The sequence below is a fragment of the Cervus canadensis genome, chromosome 12 (genome assembly GCF_019320065.1).
Source record: "Cervus canadensis isolate Bull #8, Minnesota chromosome 12, ASM1932006v1, whole genome shotgun sequence".
Taxonomy (NCBI): domain Eukaryota; kingdom Metazoa; phylum Chordata; class Mammalia; order Artiodactyla; family Cervidae; genus Cervus; species Cervus canadensis.
Genome location: NC_057397.1, coordinates 62,501,511 through 62,516,361, shown reverse-complemented (window position 1 = coordinate 62,516,361; position 14,851 = coordinate 62,501,511). Strand labels below are relative to the sequence as shown.

Sequence of the window (14,851 nt, the reverse complement as noted above, 5' to 3'; positions counted from 1 at the left end):
CCTCTGTCCGTGGGATTCTCCAGGCAAGAACACTGGGTTGGGTTGCCACTTCCTCCTCCAGGGGATCTTCCTGACCCAGGGATTAAACCCGCATCTTACGTCTCCTGCATTGGCAGGTGGGTTCTTTACCACTAACGCCACCTGGGAAGCCCAGTAACAGCCTGGTGGTGGTTTGGTTGCTAAGTTGTGTCCAACTCTTGGGATTCCATGGACTGTAGCCCGCCGGGCTCCTCTGTCCATGGGATTCTTCAGGCAAGAATATTGGAGTGGGTTGCCATTTCCTTCTCCAGGGAATCTTCCCGACACAGGAATCGAACCCAGGTCTCCTGCATTGCAGGCAGATTCTTTACTGACTGAGCTACAAGGGAAGCCCCCCACCTACCACCAGTGAAACCTCTAATAGAGGTACTCTCTAGAACCCATACGAAGAGAAGGGACAGAGAACAAGTCTGCCTAGATTGGAGAGTATATTAGCTTCCTGAGGCTGCTGTAACAAATCAGCATAAACCTGGTGGCTTAAGACTCTCTCGCGGTTCTGGAGCCTGGAAGCTCCAAATCAATTTCATTGGGCTGAAATCAAGATGGCAGGGCCACACTCCCTCTAGAGTTTCTAGCATAGAATCTATTCCTCGCCTCCCCCAGTTTCTGGTGGCTGCTGGCACATCCTTGGTTTAGGGTTGCATCACTCTAACCCCTGTTTCTGTGGCCGCATTGCCTTCCTCTTCCATGCAAAATCTCCCTGTGTCTCCCTCTCATAAAAAAAGAAAAAAGATAACATGTGATGGCATTTAGGGTCCATCCAGATAATCCAGGATAATCTTCCTGTCTCAAATCTTTATTTTAATTACACTGCCATGACTCCAGCATAGCTGGACTGGAGGGGCAGGCAGCAGCCTTTTTACGCCATGGGTCTGCAGGTGGTGCCACAACATGAAGGATGCTAAACCAGAGAAGGATAGGCTCAAAGGAGACATTTAGAAGACATCCTGGTGCAGTGTGGAGGATGGACTGGGAGGGAGCAAGACCAGAGAACAGGAAAACCAGTTAGGAGACACTTTGGGATCTCAGAAGAAGGAAGGTAAACATGGAGAGTTAACTACAACAGGGCCATGAAGAAACAATATTCATATTCATGGCAGCAAACGATGGAAATACGTAATGCTTTTTAGAATGCCGAATGGGTTGGACCCCTAATCCTCTTTGCCCTCATAGAAAATTGCGTTGTCTGCAATACTAACCCAAACTAAGTTAAAGCTATAATCCCATATGTGAAAATGAAGAAAGAAAAAATTTCATTCCAGAAGAAATTTTTAACTTGTTATCTTGGTTTTTGTATGCCATAAGGTTATTGCCTTTCTATCCTGAGAAAGTCTCATAGCATTGGATCCAAATCTGGTGATTCAAAGCCAACAGAAAAGGTCAGGGTTACAAAACACAGTGTATCGTTGCTATTCTACAAGCTGTTCTATGCCAATTTTTAATCAACTTTAAAAACCTAGGCAGAAAAGCCCAACATACTGCCTTCCCATACAATTAAGCACTGTTACATTTTGTCTTTTACTTGGGAACACATTTACTTACATAATTGTACATTCCTTATCTTAAAAAACTGAACTCCATTAACAGTAAGCCTTACTTAGCTGACTAAGCCACCATGTTTGTTGTTTTTGAGAAATTTAAGTTGCAGCAGAACAAATTTATGGGAAAAACTTAATAAGACATCCTTTGGGGGCTTTTAACACTTTATTAAAAGGAGAACAACAATAGTCAAGAAAGGTGAGATATCACTTAAGGAAATCTTAAACTTGGGTCTATTACAAAACAAATCAATCCTGTTTAATATTGGAAAGGGGATCTTTGAAACAAGGGCTGACATGCTAAACACAAAGAAAGCTATTGTTTGCATCCAGATCAATATGAGGTCCCATAACTTTCAAATTTTGCAAGAACATATTCTTAATAATAGCTTAATAAAATCGGTCCTTCTTTGTTTTCAAAGAAGCAGGATTGCCGGCTGCCTTTTGCAGGGAAATCCCAGGGTGTGTGAGAGGCTTCCGACCTTGAGCTGGAAAACCTGGGAGCTCGCTGAATTACAGCTCTTTCCCCTGAACCTGATTGGGTTTCAAGAGTACATGACCCTTTTGAGAGCAATGCTGGCCTTGAACTTGGGCTGTATTTTGCCAGCTCTATCCTCCTGGAGACTAAACTCCACTGTCTATGTCAGGCCCCAGCCCCTGGGTGAGTTTTTGCCTCAATATAGGAGAGGGATCGTGACACTGCCTCTTACTGACACACATCTGCACGAGACTCCTGCAGCCCTCTCCACCCACCAGACCAGATCTTTCTGACATCAAGGCAGGAATCAAGTGCAGATTTTCTCCTCTGGGACACTGTGACCTGGACACTCCATTGCCTCTAAAGGGCCAGTACTCATAATCAAATAAATTCCCCTAACCCCAAGCTCCCCCTTTCCCGGCAAAATTCTCACATCCCACTGGTCCAGCAAACAGGTCCCAACCCACCTTATGGTCAACCCACCTCTGATACCCAAAGAACTCATCGATGGTGACCGTGATTTGGGTCTACAAGCACAGTTCAAAAGTCTAATAAAATGCTGTGCATGTAACTCAGAATTATTCTCAACTTCACGGCTGTGGCCGCCGCTTGTAACATGAGGTCCACTTGTACCTTGTTCACAAAGAACCACTCGTTTCTCCACTGCTGTGACTCAGGCAGTCACATCCAAAGGCACTTCACACTGTTTCCTCTTCTGCTTTGGCTCGCTTTACTTAAAATTATGTAACTGTACTATGCGAGTCCTGGAAGCACAATGGAAGCAGTCCATCAGATTGTATAAGCAAGGGCGGCTTCACACCAGTCCTTCAACTGTGGTTTTTCAAGTATTTCTAATGCATTCTCATTCTCTATCTATACCTTTCACACACACACATTGTACATTGTATAATGTATGCCTGTGTGTGTGCTAAGTCGCTTCAGTCATGTGTGACTCTTTGTGACCCCATGGACTGTAACTCTCCAGGCTCCTCTGTCCATGGGATTCTCCTGGCAAGAATACTGGAGTGGGTTGCCATGCCCTCCTCCAGGGGGTCTTCCTGACCCAGAAATCGAACTGGGGTCTCCCACATTGCAGGCAGATTCTTTACCAGCTGAGCTACCAGGGAAGCCCTGTATAATGGATATGTGATCTAATTTACGTATATCACACCCCATATATGGCTAGTTTGAGGACAGAGTCCATGTTTCCGATTTCTCTGATATCACTGCCCAACACTCTTGAAAAGGGCTTTCTACTTGTGATTTTTACTGAGTGGAATGTTGGCTGCATTTGGGCCGTCACTGTTGACTAGCTGATCAAACTCAGTGTGGGCTGTAATGAGGGTACAGAGTATCACTGTCTCCCAAATAGCCCCGGAACAATCAGAGCCCTGGAAGTCCAGAGGCTGAAGAAGAAATAAAGACCTCCCAGAATTCACAGGACTGACCTCAACCTTGAATGACATTATCAGCAATGCTGACGTGGCTTCTAGAACTCCGTACATCGCTGCACTCACATACCACACCTACTTCACCTAAATCCACTAAACTTTTAGGAGGCTCATACCTTCTGAAGAGGTGGCTGTTGACAGTAAAGACATCACTAAGCAGGTAGAGGTAAGCCTGAGATACTGCTTTTGCCAGTGGATAGCCTCTGACTTCTCTGTCCGCAGAAAAACAAGAGGCTATTCTAGAAGTCCCTCTTGGGGGAGAGAGCATGAGCAGGGGTGGTAAGTGTAGAATTTAGAGATAAGTCACAGCTTAGAGTTGACGCTAAGAAAAATATTTCAGAAACTGATCCTATAACTAAGCTTTTAAGGAGATTACTGCTCTGGTTCACCCACAATGGCAAGGTGGGCTCCACTGGGGTGACTTTTCTGGGGCTGCTCCTCTGAGGCAGGATGTAGAAAGTGAAGGTCCCCGATGAGCTGGGGGGAGAGGTGGCTGCCCAAGAAGACAGTGAACCACAGGAGGACTCCAGCCTATCCAGTGGGTACCACTGTTAGGGCCACGTAGTGCCTCTTGTCCTGGCTACAGGACCTCTCTTTCATCCAGCCCTTCCAAGGGCTCATGTTCTTTGGGCCTTGGCGACTGGTTCAGGAAAGGACATGGGCCTAACCTCGTCCAGTCAGACTAAAGGCAATGGATTTTCATTGCTTGAGAAAGTCAAGCTTTCCTTCCTGAAAATGAAAAGGAAGGATGAAGGCTACACGAGTGAGCCTGCAAAAAGTGGGATCAACATCCCTGAGGGGCAGAAGTGGAAGAGGAGAGGGAAAACCTGTGTTTGCCATGTGACTGCAGCCTGTGCATCAAGGCTGGCGTGGACCCAGAGTTCTTCTGGCATTCCACGTCATCCATACTGATTCATTTCCTCTATTATTTAAGCCAGTTAAAGTTAGGTTTCCTGGGACTCGCCAACCAAAGCCTCTTAACTTACAAAGCGTTCTTGGTCGGGAAGCCAAGTGCCAAAGCCAGAAGAGAGACGACCCCTGTTGCAATCTACAGAGGTCAGGCGGGGGGCCCAAGTCACTGAAAGGGGGAAACCATTTGAGAGGCACTGAGGTGGGCGGGTGGCTTAGGGAACCACAGTGTTGAGGCTACTGGCAGACCTCGGAACGACCCGCCAAGACCAGGGTGGGTCTCTGAAGGAGTCATGCCAGGACAAATACAATATTTGGTGAGGTGTGGAGCTCATGGCTAAACATAAGCTGGCCTGTGTTTACACAAGCCTGTGTTTACTCTGTGTCTCCTGACGTGTGCCAAAGATGACAGGAGACCCACGCTGGGAGTGACCGTGGTCCGGGCCGAGTGACAAGATGAAGCAAATGCACAGGTGTGCACATGCTGAGAACTGTGTAGAGGGGAAGTGGAGTGTTATCTGCCAGCCTCTGGGCAATTAGGAGACTCTAGTGGACCAGGACAGAGTGCTGAAGAGTTCTGACTTTATGTAAAGTGCAATTCTCTTGAATGAAACAGAGAATTACATCCAAGAGAATGGGGCTGGTTATAAAAGGTGTCAACTGGGTAGAGGAATATTGGATCTTTAGAGGAAAAAAAAAAAAGCCAAAACAAAAAAACCCAAGCTAAAATAAACAGCACTTAAGTCTTAACACTGACACAGCATGAGCTTTCCCAAGCTGGAGTGTTAGTCCTTAGTTGGTTAAGCTACAGTCAGCATCTGGAGATGTCATCACACTTCTGACACCAAATCCTGTCAGCTGTTTCCAGGGCCACACACCCATCCTCCCCAATCCAGAAGTCTGGAAAGCGGCAAAAGACATGGGGGGAATCCTTGCCTTAGTACACTTGCCTTAGATGACAAGTGTTCCAGCTAGGAAATTACTGCAACCAAGAAGTGTTTTGTAAGGTGACTATGTCTGGGGAGTGAAGGGGAGGCAAACATCAAATGGAGTGAGGAAGGCACTGGAGGTAGAGAAATAGTTGGTTCTGGATTAAAGAAAAGAGAGTTGCATCAAATAACTGACAGGATTTCTCTTACTTCCATTTGCAATGAGTTAAATGCTCAAAATTCTCCAAGCCAGGCTTCAACAGTACGTGAACTTCCAGACGTTCAAGCTGGATTTAGAAAAGGTAGAGGAACCAGAGATCAAATTGCCAACATCCATTGGATCAATGAAAAATAAGAGAGTTCCAGAAAAACACCTACTTCTGATTTATTGACTACGCCAAAGCCTCTGACTGTGTGCATCACAACTGTGGGAAATTCTTCAAGAGATGGGAAGACCAGACCATCTTACCTGCCTCCTGAGAAATCTGTATGCAGGTCAAGAAGCAACAGTTAGAACTGGACATGAAACAACAGACAGGTTCCAAATTGGGAAAGGAGTACGTCAAGGCTGTATATTGTCACCGTGCTTATTTAACTTATATGCAGAGTACATCATGAGAAATGCTGGGCTGGATGAAGCACAAGCTGGAATCAAGATTGCTGGGAGAAATATCAAAACCTCAGATACGCAAGTGACACCACCCTTATGGCAGAAAGCAAACAAGAACTAAAGAGCCTCTTGATGAAAGTGAAAGAGGAGAGTGAAAAAGTTGGCTTAAAACTCAACATTTAAAAAACTAAGATCATGGCATCTAGTCCCATCACTTCAGGCAAATAGATGGAGAAACAATGGAAACAGTGAGAGACTTTATTTTGGGGGGCTCCAAAATCACTGCAGATGGTGATTGCAGTCATGAAATTAAAAGACACTTGCTCCTTGGAAGAAAAGCTATGACCAACCTAGACAGCATATTAAAAAGCAGACACATTACTTTGCCAACAAAGGTCCATCTAGTCAAAGCTACGGTTTTTCCAGTAGTCATGTATGGATGTGAGAGTTGGACCATAAAGAAAGCTGAGTGCTGAAGAATTGATGCTTTTGAACTGTGGTGTTGGAGAAGATTCTTGAGAGTCCCTTGGACTACAAGGAGATCCAACCAGTCCATCCTAAAGGAAATCAGGATATCCTAAAGGAAATCAATGAATGAATATTCATTGGAAGGACTGATGCTGAAGCTGAAACTCCAATACTTCACCCACCTGATGTGAAGAACTGACTCATTTGAAAAGACCCTGATGCGGGGGAAGATTGAAGGCAGGAGGAGAAGGGGATGACAGAGGATGAGATGGTTGGATGGTGTCACTGACTCGATGGACATGAGTTTGAATAAACTGGGAGTTGGTGGTGGACAGGGAAGCCTGGCACACTGCAGTTCATGGGGTCGCAAAGAGTCGGACACGACTGAGCAACTGAACTGACTGAAGTTCAATAATGACTAATCATTATAAATATATATTTTATGATACTTCCTATAACATAGGTTGATTTTAATACTTCTAATAATAGCTAGTTTTAAAAAGCAATTTTGCAGATTACATTCCTTTAATTGGTTGTGCCGGGTCTTAGCTGTCTTTGAGCTGTGGTGTGTGAAATCTAGTTCCCTGACCAGGGACTGAACCTGGGCCTCGGAAGCAAGGAGTCTTAGCCACTGGACTACCAGGGAAGTCCCTAGCTAGTGTTTTTTCTGTGCTTTCTGTGTGTCTGGCACTGCTATTTGATATACATTATCTTATTTTATTCCTACATCAGCCCTTTAAGGTATGTAGTGTTATTGCTATTACCATTTCGATAGAGAAAGTCAAGATTTGGAGAAATTAAGAAAATTGCCAACACATTTAGTAAAGAGGCTGAGCTTTTTAAAACACCCTATCCTAGAACAAAAAGGGTAGCTTAGAGGCAAGTCATCTTTTCCATGGTAAACTCTCAAATGCCAATTTGAACAATCACCAACACTTTAAAAAGAAATTGTTTAATTCTCCTAAGCAAACAAAATGAATACAGCATACCATTTCCCACACTATCTGGATAAAACGTGCAAGATGGACAGTCGTAGCATTGACAATATTTTTACAAAATTTTAAAGTGTAGAATATAATAGATACAGGCAACCGCAAAGAAAATGATATAGATGAACAAATTACTAAAATGAATTATTATAAGGCAAACACCCTCATAACAGCATCCAGATCATGAAATAGAAACAGGGTCCCCCCCCCCCCCCCACAAAGCCTTCCCTTTGCTTCATCCCATCACAGCCTCTCCCTTCCCCAAGGAAACCCTGGTCTGCCTTCAAGGCAATCACGTCCTTCCTTTTCCTTACGGTTTCACCACAGAAGTGTGCATCCCTGAACACTGTGAAGGGAGGCTGTCTTTTTTGTCTAATACATCTTCTAGTTGCATTTTAATCTGCAAGGAGAATCTCTATCCTTGCTCTTCCCCTTTTTTTCCCCTGTAAAAGTGATCTGCGAAGAAACTGAGCCACATAGACCCGTAAACTGGTGAAGTTTCCCACAGCCTGAACTTAGCCGACTGCATGAATACAACTTTATAACTAGTTCATAGGAATCAGCTTCCCTGGTGGCTCAGTGGTAGAAAATTCGCCTGCAGGAGAAGCAGGAGGTACGGGTTCGATATCTGGGTTGGGAAAATCCTCTGGAGGAGGAAATGGCAACCCACTTCAGCATTCTTGCCTGGAGAATCCCGTGGGCAGAGGAACCTGGTGGGCTACAGCCTGTGGGGTCACAAAGAGTTGGAATGACAGGTAGATTTTTTTTTTTTTTTCATAGAAAAGAAGTCTCAAATTTATTAAGATGTCAGTTCTTCAAAATTCAGCAATCAACTGAACACAATCCCAATTGAAATGACAGGTAGATTTAAATGCAAACATGTGGTGTGACAAATTCACGACAACATTAAGAATCTGTTCCTCAATTAAGGACCATGGGATGACTACGATGATGATAATGGTCACAAAAGCTTTGATACAGTTGCTTTGAGGTAATTGATTTCTTCCTTCCTCCTTTTTGCTGCCTTATGTTGTACATACATCTTGAAGAAAATCTGGTAAAGGGGAAATGCCACATTGGCTATATAAGGAAGGTTAAAAAAAAAAAAAAAGGTCAATAAGTATAAACAAAATTTAAAAAGAGGCTTTTCTTGGGAAGGAAATGGAAAGGACCAGTAACCTCCACCTCGCCCTTTGGTTATTTGTAAGTTTTGACACTTCTCTGTCTCTAAGAGGCAATCAGATGCAGTGACCAGCAGAAAAGAGATAAATGGTAGCAAAGCAAAATCAATAAAAGGGCACTATAAAACCCAATGTGATTTTTCTTTAGTCCAGTGAGACAAGCCATATTCATTTTCCCTTACCACATTCTTTTCAAGCTTTAGTTTCTAAGCAATGGCCTTCAGGCATGGAATAAAAATAGCTCTGCAGTTAAACCTACTTGCTGTAAGATCTAGGGCAAGTTATTTAACACAAATTTCCTTACATGAACAGTGAGGATAATACGTATCTCACAAGGTTGTTGGGGGGCTCAAATGAGATAATAGCTATAAAATGTCACATAGCAAATGCATAACAAATGTCAGTCTCTTCCATTCCCCTTGTCCCTGCCAAGATGTATCAATTTTCCTTTAAATATGTTGACTTTAAAAATTCAAGCCATTTAAAATCAAAAGTTCAAACAAAGGACATTAAAAAAAATCTGAATTCTTCATTTCACCCTATGCAGAAGAAACCTTTCTGACAGCATCTTTGCGAAGTTAGATATTTAACAATGTGCATAAACTTAAAGAAACAGTCACGAAACCCCTCCTTTACAATATTTCCCACTTTCATCCTTTCCTGTCCATTCCCTCTACAGCCTTGCTGGATTGGCACTTATTTATTCAACCAGATAACATGAAAAAGACTGTGGATCTTTCATTCTAAGCCTAAGTTTACCAGCAAGGAAAACTGAAGCCCAGTGTGACTTGCCTACAGGCACTGAGCTAGTTGACAGCAGAAACTAGACAACAGCCTCTGACGCTTTTTGCAAATTAAGTGCCTACAGGGGTCAGTAGGTAAAAGAGAAGACAGCCCAAGTGGGGAGCACAGATGTTCGGAGCTATGAACTCCCCCTCACAGTTATCATGTGGGGAAGAGGGCCAAGTTGCTAGCACTTCTGATGTTTAAAAAGATCATGGAAATTTGAAACCTTACATACTCATTTTTTAAATGTTGGCAATGTATTAAACATTTTTAAACCTCTGTGCAGTTTGACACAAGACACATCTACAGGCGGGATTCAGTCCACAGTTGGCCTGTTTGAGGCTCCTTCACACTGCTAACTCTAATTCAAATGTCTTTCATTTGCTTTGGGAAGAAGGAAATGGCAACCCACTCCAATATTCTTGCCTGGAGAATCCCAGGGACAGAGGAGCCTGGTGGGCTGCCGTCTATGGTGTCACACAGAGTCAGACACAACTGAAGTGACTTAGAAGCAGCAGCAGCAGCAGCATTTGCTTTGATTGCTTCACTCCCTGTTCACAAAACAACCTTCAATGGCTCCCCACTGTCTGCCGGATAGAGTCCAAACATCTTAACCCGTTGTCCTTCAAGGCAACTCATGTCGATATGTAAGACCTGAAACTGTCCTTCCACTTTCCAGTCACTGTCAGTTTTCCACGGCAACCAGAATGGCCACTGACGTCTACTCTACGTACAAAGATGTTCAGAAGGGCACCTGTCCAGACCACGTGGGCTGCTCCTTCATCTCCAGACTTTCTCCTTTCTTGGAGTGCCTTCCATCTGGGCACTCTCATTAATGAAACTTTGTCTTTAAGTGTCCAGCTCAAACAGCACCTCTCTGGAAAACATTCCTGATGGCCCCTGCTGAAAGCCACCTTGTTCTGAATTCCCAAAGGACTTTATATCCCTCACATGACACTTAAAACACACTGCCTTGCTTTAGAGTTACCTAAATAGCTTGTTTCCCCAAGCATCTAATAACAAGAAGGAAGGAAGAGTTTGAGTCAAAAGACTATGTTGAATATTCCACAGTGCTTTGTACAAAGTGAGGAGTTCAATAATCATCTTAGAAGCATTGTCTTTTTATACTAAAAACTTGTGGATCAAACATAAAGAAAATACCTTTGCAGAACTTAGTTGGATTTATACTTATATAGGCAGATGCCTAAGTAATGCAGATTGGGCAAAAGCCTTGCTTCCCTGATTCCCTAGAACACCTTCCCACTGAATTCCCACTTATTACTTGTTTGGGGATTTCTTCCTCTAAAACCACTCACATCTTTGCCTTAGATGCCACTGATTCTAAGAAGGCACTGTTAAATATTCATCTGTCACCTGAAATGTGTTTCAGGGAAGTTGCTCTTTTTCTGTGAGTAAGGTTAGTTTATCAGATCTGATGGTTATCTCTTGAAAAAACACAGAGAGCTGAGTATCACCGAACAGACACTGTCCAAATATTTCAGTAGTGATAAAATTTATTAAACTCTGGCTATCCAATAATAAGGGCTTCCCTGGTGGCTCACTCAGTAAAGAATCTGCCAGCAATGCAGGAGTACTGCTTGCAATGCAGGAGACCGGAGTTCGATCCCTGGGTTGGGAAGATCCCCCAGAGAAGGAAATGGCAACCCACTCCAGTATTCTTGCCTGGGAAATCCCATGGAGGGAGGAGCTTGGTGGGCTATAGTCCATGGGGTCGCCAGTCAGACACGACTTAGCAACTAAACCACCATCCAGTAGTCAAGGTTAACTTTGAGTGTGGAAGTCCTAAACTTATATCCCTTATTTTGTTTTCTTGAAGCCACTCCCATTTGCAGCTATCTATAATCAGTTAGGGCTTCCCTCCTGGCTCAGATAGTAAAGAATCCACCTGCAATGTGGGAGACCTGGGTTCAATCCCTGGGTTGGGAAGATCCCCTGGAGGAGGGCATGGCAACCCACTCCAGTATTCTTGCCTGGAGAATCCCCATGGACAGAGGAACTTGGTGGCTACAGTCTATGGGATCACAAAGAGTTGGACACAACTGAGCGACTTAAGCACAGTACATAATCAGTTAATGTCCAAAAAGAAAAGAAAAATTAGATTCCATTTTATTTCTACTGGCCTGCTCAGCACAAAAGGCACTCAATAAAATGTTTGCTGAATGAATTTTTTAAATTCAAGTTTTACTTTTGCTTAAAAACAAATGCAATCAATAAAATACCACAATCTTATAAGATAGCCTAAATCTGCATAATAATGGAAAAAGTTGATACAGTCTTATCTCAAACCAGCTATGGTTCAGGTGTCAGCTGAGTAGTTGCAATTAGCATATTCCTGATACACTCCTTCTAACCTGTACAAACCTATACTGTCAAAGGCAAGTTAAGCCTTGCAAACATAAAGTTAAGTTTTCACATTTACGTCACATGATAAGCTATGTTTGGTGTCAGAGAGCCAAGACAATCTTGAATTCCAGGAAGCATTAAAGAAAACTAATGTCTACAGAGGTTTCCGCTCTGCAAACAATGTTTTCTCCTGTTTTGGATGATGCCATCTCAGGTCACATTTACTAACTCTTTAATTCCTTTACCAAAAAGACAAAAAATCAGTCAACTTTTATTGGGACTGCTTCTAGCATTAGCATATTATAATATGCTTTATAACATAAGCTAGCATAAGCATAGTATAACAGATATGCTCAAAGAACTTCCCATGAAAAGCAGTCTTTGTAAGTCTTGGTAGTAGGAAGGAGAAATGGAATCTAACAGGTTCAGTGTCCTCTCATTTTTCCTGTTTTAGTATGTTTTGTGGTAAAACACACTCAAAGCGACATTCTCTCCTCTGTTGAAAACTAATAAGGTGGGCACATTTATTGTCTTTATATAAACAATCTTCTGGGTTAAATTTTTGAAAACAAAATTCTAACATTTCAGAAACTAACATTCAAAACACTTGGCAAGCATAAAGGCTTCCAGGTGTTTGATTAGTGGTTAAAGCCCCTGATTTAGACCAACAACAGATATTTTATAATTACACTGTTGTAAAATAAAAAGACCTATTGATTTGTTAAAGAACAAGAACAAAGTAACACATTATGAAAACAGAAGGGAGCCTGGAATAATCCACCATATCAAGATCACTTGCTCTTTCCTGAAAGAATATAAATGTGGCTAGAGGAAGGGCTTTTTTCTTTTTTTTTTTTCCTCCTGCTCTTAAACCAAGCCTGAAATAAATGGGCAGCTCCAATCCCCTTTGATCTTGTTAAATGTGTGTTTCCAGCGTACATGGGCGTTGTTGAGGCTGACGACGTTTTCCCACAGGGTCTGTGAGCAATGAGAGTCTGGCAACTGCAACGTGAGAATGTCAGTGTTCCTTGTGCGGAAATGGAAGGAGCTGAGCTTACACACTGGGGACACACACACACAGTCACCCTCAGAGCATCTGCAGAGAGGTGCTATCTGGTGGCCTTGAACCAGTTCTCTGATTCTGAGAATACAGTCTCACTCATGTTTTCAATTGTGAAACGATCCTGGGGGTGAATATGGGTGGAGGAGGTTTGCCCCCACACGCCTTAGAGTCCATCTGGGAGAACAGGGCGGGTGAATTCAGGCAGGAGAGGCGGGATGTCTGGGGACACAGAGGCCCAGACCCGCCGGCCTGTGTGACCCACTCCCGGGGGCGGCTGCCCAGGGCTTCCCCGCTCTCCCGAACGCGGGGCAGTGAGGTCCACGTGTGGAAACTGCGTGTCAGCTCTGCCCACGTGGGCAGCCCAGTGGCCTTGGGACCGTCGGCCGGAGGGCGGCCCCAACCCGGTCCCCACCGGGCGGCGGGGCGGCCGGCCCTTACCTGGTTCCGGCGGTACCACGCGCCCGACAAGGAGCCATTGCCGGCGCCCCGCGCCCCGTAAGTGAAGTTCCCAGTCAGCTCGTCCAGGACGGCCGAGGCGGCGGCCCGGGTGTCCCCGGGCGCCGGCGCCGCCATGAGCGATCGCTGCCCGCTCGCCGGGGCTCGGGCTCCGGCCGCCTCCCGGCCCGGCCGCACCCGCCAGGCGCCGCGGAGGAGGCGCGCCCTGCGGAGGCCGCGCCGGAGCCACTTCCTGCTCCGTGTCCGGGCAAGGCGGGCGCGCCCGGGCCACCTGGTTCCCGCCCCCGCGCGGCGCCAGGTGCCCCCGGGGCCTCCCCGCGCTGCGGCCTCCCGGGGCGGTTCGCCTCGGCTCGGCCCGCAGCTCCGCGTGGCCGGGCCTGGGCGTGCAGAGGCCTCACGACTAGCCCCTCTCTGCGCGCGGGGTCGGCGCCGGTCGGGGTCGGGATGCGCTCAAGGTCAAAGCGCTTACAACTCCAGCGGCGCTGAGTCAACACTTAAAACTAAAGTGAACGGGAGTGAAAGGAGACATTCAGTTCAGTTCAGTCGCTCGGTCGTGGCCGGCTCTTTGCGACCCCATGGACTGCAGCACGCCAGGCCTCCCTGTCCATCACCAACTCCGGGAGCTTACTCAAACTCATGTCCATTGAGTTGGTGATCCCATCCAACCATCTCACCCTCCGTCGTCCCCTTCTCCCACCTTCAATCTTTCCCAGCATCAGGATCTTTTCTAATGAGTCAACTCTTCGCATCAGGTGGCCAAAGTATTGGAGCTTCAACTTCAGCATCAGTCCTTCCCATGAATATTCAGGACAGATTTCCTTTAGGATGGACTAGTTTGATCTCCTTGCAGTCCAAGGGACTCTTAAGAGTCTTCTCCAACACCACAGTTCAAAAGCATCAATTTTTCGGTGCTCAGCTTTCTTTATAGTCCAATTCTCACATCCATTCATGACTACTGGAAAAACCATAGCTTTGACTAGACAGACCTTTGTTGGCAACCCAAAGCAGCCACCTTTTTCGGTAGCTGGCAATCCAGCTCTCTATCTCAGATGCAGAGTTTCTCACTTATATTTTTAAAACTGTTTGCATATGGAAAATTCAGGAGTTCCCAGCAAATTTTATATGCAGCAAGAGAATAAAGATCTGAGAGATTTCATCTCAGGGCCAACACTTGACAGAACCTTAGCAATTATTCCTAGAAGGAAAGAAGGACTCTCCAGTGGTAGCTGGAGGACCCCGGCATATATCTGGGACTGGATGGGCTTCCCTCTGATGGAACCAGAAGAACTTGCTGGAAAGTTGCCAGCCACTGCATGTAACAATTTAGGTGGGGAGATAATTTGTAATGGGCCTGTGGAACTCTAACCAGGTGTTCTGGTTTTACCTGTATTCAAATAATACTGAGTTACTACATGTGATGTTAGGTCCCTCTGGCCTTGGGAACTCCACGATTCTCTATTGTTGCCCTGAAACTTGTGATTCTTTCATCGCCACAATGCTGAGTCTTCTTATATAAAGTGCTTTGACTGCCCTGACTTCATGAGAGAGAGACCTATAAGAAGAGAGAATTGCTGCTTAGCAGGGAACTAG

The 14,851-nt window shown here is 45.0% G+C and overlaps 1 protein-coding gene across 1 annotated transcript in view; it reads right to left on the bottom strand.

Moving 5' to 3' along the window:
- The window catches only part of NIPAL2 (NIPA like domain containing 2), a 77,503-nt gene extending 64,014 nt beyond the window's left edge, over nucleotides 1-13,489 (bottom strand). Inside the window, exon 1 of the mRNA XM_043483816.1 lies at nucleotides 13,244-13,489. Coding sequence (XP_043339751.1) covers nucleotides 13,244-13,378 — 135 coding nt within the window. The 5' untranslated portion in view covers nucleotides 13,379-13,489. The remainder of the gene's footprint in view (nucleotides 1-13,243) is intronic.
- Nucleotides 13,490-14,851: the final 1,362 nt, after the last annotated feature.